Source organism: Enhydra lutris, unplaced genomic scaffold (assembly GCF_002288905.1).
Source record: "Enhydra lutris kenyoni isolate GAN:26980312 unplaced genomic scaffold, ASM228890v2 scaffoldscaffold83, whole genome shotgun sequence".
Classification (NCBI taxonomy): Eukaryota; Metazoa; Chordata; class Mammalia; order Carnivora; family Mustelidae; genus Enhydra; species Enhydra lutris.
Window position 1 is genome coordinate 4,564,946 of NW_019154167.1, and position 3,581 is coordinate 4,568,526.

General features: G+C 45.8%; 1 protein-coding gene across 1 annotated transcript; it reads left to right on the plus strand.

The window, feature by feature from the left end:
- The first annotated feature begins 1,551 nt into the window (after window positions 1–1,551).
- On the plus strand, window positions 1,552–1,947 carry LOC111161268 (histone H2B type W-T-like). The gene has a single exon (XM_022524847.1). It carries the CDS (start codon window positions 1,552–1,554, stop codon window positions 1,945–1,947), a length of 396 nt encoding a protein of 131 aa, XP_022380555.1.
- Window positions 1,948–3,581: the final 1,634 nt, after the last annotated feature.

Below are 3,581 nucleotides of genomic sequence, written 5' to 3' on the forward strand. Positions count from 1 at the left end.
TTTTTTTTATTTTTTTTAAAGATTTTATTTATTTGACAGAGAGATCACAAGTAGAGAGAGAGAGAGAAGGAAGCAGGCTCCCCGCCTAGCAGAGAGCCCGATGTGGGACTCGATCCCAGAACCCTGAGATCAGGACCTGAGCTGAAGGCAGAGGCTTAACCCACTGAGCCACCCAGGCAGCCCCAAGGTCTAAAAATTTTAAATACCTATGCTCCTAACATGGGAGTAGCCAATTATATAAATCAATTAATATCAAAATCAAAGAAACCTATTGACAATAATACAACAATAGTAGGAGACTTTAACAAACCCCCTCACTAAAAAGGACAGATCATCCAAGCAATAGATCAACAAGGAAATAAAAGCTTTAAGTGACACACTGGACCAGATGGACATCACAGATATATTCAGAACATTCCATTCCAAAATAATAGAATACACATTCTTCTCTAGTGCACATGGAACATTCTCCAGAATAGATCATATCCTGGGTCACAAATCAGGTCTCAATAAGTACCAAAAAATTGCAGTAATTCCCTGCATATTTTCAGACCACAACACTCTGAAAACAATTCATTCCTCTGCTTCTTCCATCCTGCTGTTCATTCCATCAAACGTGTTTCTCATCTTGTTTACACAGTCCTTTATCTCTGCTATGTTACTCCTTATTTCTGTGTTAAGGGACTCACTAATGTCTTCCACTCTTTTCTTAAGGTCAGTGAGTATCCTCAACAATCATTGCTTTAAATTCTCTATCAGAGATGATACTTACATCTCTTTTGCTTAGATCTCTGGCCATGGCCTGCTCTGGTTCTTTCATATGGGATAAAGTTCTCTGTCTCTTCATTTTTTCTGCTTCTCTGTATCTGTTCCTGCATGTAACTGAAGTCAGCTATGTCTTCATATGTCAGCTATGTCTCCAGGCACTTGAGCTTGACATCCCCTCAATATTGGACTCTGTGCTGAGATTGGAGCCTGCTTGGGAATCTCTCCCTCCTCTTCACCACTCCCCCTTCTTTCCTACTTTATCTCACTCCCTTTCTAAAAAAAAAAAAAAGGTTTCACATTAAAAATCTGAAGTAAACTACACCTTTACTTCTGATGCTTGATGAATTGACATCGCCTCAGCCCATGCGGTAATCAGGAAGCCTCTAAATTTCTCGTGATGGCCGCCAGAAAAAAAGTTCAAATATTCCAAGAAAAAAAGGTCAAATATTCCAATTCCAAGTAAAGGTATAGTTTACTCAGTGCAGAGCCGAAAATTGTGCTGGATTTCATAACCCTGAGATCGTGACCCCACCTCTGGAGGTAAACTACATCATCACATGGAATGTCTGATTCCCACACGGACTGAGGAGATGTCAAGCTCGATGGCCTGCCATCAAATCTGAGGAGACTTGGCTCAGTGACTGGCTTCCCGGGATTTCATTTTGTCCAATCAGATAGGGTTTGCGTGTGACGTCAGGAAACGAGGTGACTATAAGTGAGCCAGCGCCTGGCAAACCACTGCCAGTGTCCTTCCTTCTGAGCCGTCGGGAAGGGGAGCCCCACATGGCTGAACCTGGCTGTGAGACCTCTTCTGAGGAGAGCCTGGGCACCGAGGAGCCCACCGCAGTGGACCTGAAGAGTCCAAAGCAGGAGCAGCCAAGGCGCCGCGGGCGCCGCCGCCCGGACAGTTTTGCCACCTACTTCCCCCGGGTTCTGAAGCAAGTTCACGAGGGCCTGAGCCTCTCACAGCAGGCCGTGAGCGTCATGGATTCCTTATTCAAGGACATGTTCGAGCGCATCGTCGACGAGGCATCTCGCCTTTCCCGCTCCACCAAGTGCTCCACCATCACCTCCAGGGAGATCCAGAAAGCCGTGCGCCTGCTGCTGGCCGGGGAGATTGGCAAGTACACCGTGTCCGAGGCCACCAAGGCTGTCATCAGGTTCAACAGACGCGAATGAGCTGCCCCTGGACCGCCTGAACACCTCGCAAACCAAAGGCTCTTTTCAGAGCCACCTCACTTGGCCCAGAAAGACCTGTAACTCTCCAGAATGCCACCTACGCTGGCGTTTCGGCCTGGGCCATTCTGCCCATTCTTAAAGCCCTTTTAGCCGTGAGCAAGTCCACTTTAATATATGTGTGTGGTGCGGTCTCTTATGATTTTCCTTGACCCTATCGCATTTCGTCAGTTTCCTAAATGGCCTGTTCCTTCAGGTCAGCCCCTTCAGGACTCTTTACTGTCACAGCTGGGTCCACAGTAATTTTACTTGCCTTTTGTCTTCTTCTCCCACTTGCCTAGAGTAGTGTCGTCTCGAGATTTTTTGAGTGTGTTGATATAGCAACAAGTGAAGGGCTGTAGCGGATACAGAACTCATACTTACCCCATTCACACTCGCTCAACATAGCCCCTCAACCTAATTCAGTTAATTACATAAAAGAGGACCCAAACACTGTGCAGAAAACTCAATCTAGACGCATGCCCTACTCAAGCTCCTGACCTTCAGATAGACCTAATTTACTTCATTCGAATTTAACCTGCTTCTGTCATCTTTCCCTTTTGACACAAAAGTCTTCCTGAACTGCAATTAAGCCTGGATGACGGGGTCCTCCAATGAGAGCCGCTGTGCTCCCAGCCTCCGCTAGAAGCAGCCAATAAGCATCTGGCAGCACAGGATCCATGGCCGTTGGCCCAAAGGGTGGTGGGGTGACCAGAGCTGAACCAATAACAGCCTTCCTGTGACACCCGGCACCGCCTGGAGATTGAGGGGGAAGGTGATGGTGGTGTCTGTCTGCCTGTGGGCTTCTGATGAAGCTCTTGCTTTGAACCAGGGTGGTTGAAGGGCAAGCATGCCCCTGTCACACTGGGACATGTCCCTATTGCTTTGCATCAAAATAAGAGGAGGCTGTTTGGCGATTAAGAGCTCTAAGAGGACTCCTTCCTCTACATCAGGTGATTAGATGGGTAGGGGGACTTAAGATAATGGTAATGCCCTTTAATACCCATTGTGTTTTTGCTTCTTGGTACATGGGCTAGGCTTGGGTTTGCTTTTTTCTTTTCCTTTTCCTTTTTCTTTTTTCTTTTTCTTTTCTTTTCTTTCCTTTTCTTTCCCTTTCTTCCTTCCTTCCTGCCTGCCTTCTTCTTTCTTTCTTTCTTTCTTTCTGTTTCCTTTTCCTATAGGTACATGCTGAATTTCAAGGTAGTTGGTGATTATCCAGGTGCTTTGCATTTAACTGAGTTCTAGCTTCCTATATATCTGTGAAGAGAGAACACACTGGCGGGGTGGGGGTGTTGGGAGGAGTTCAGTACTTTGAAATTTGTTACGAGTTGCACTAAAACCGATATTTCATCATGTTTGCTATGTATCCCATGTGGACATTTAAAATAAATTCTAAATAACCTTTGACTTGAACGTAGAAGCCTGTGAAAGGTGTCACTCTGAGCCAAATGGTGAGACAAACGCTAGCTAATGCACAGCAATCCAACCTTTTCTTGAGTCCATCAGAAGAGAGATAAATGCAAAGGGATATGAAAAGGGATGGAGGGCTTACTGCATAAATACTCAAGGAAAGCTACCATAAAATGAAGGGCCAGTAA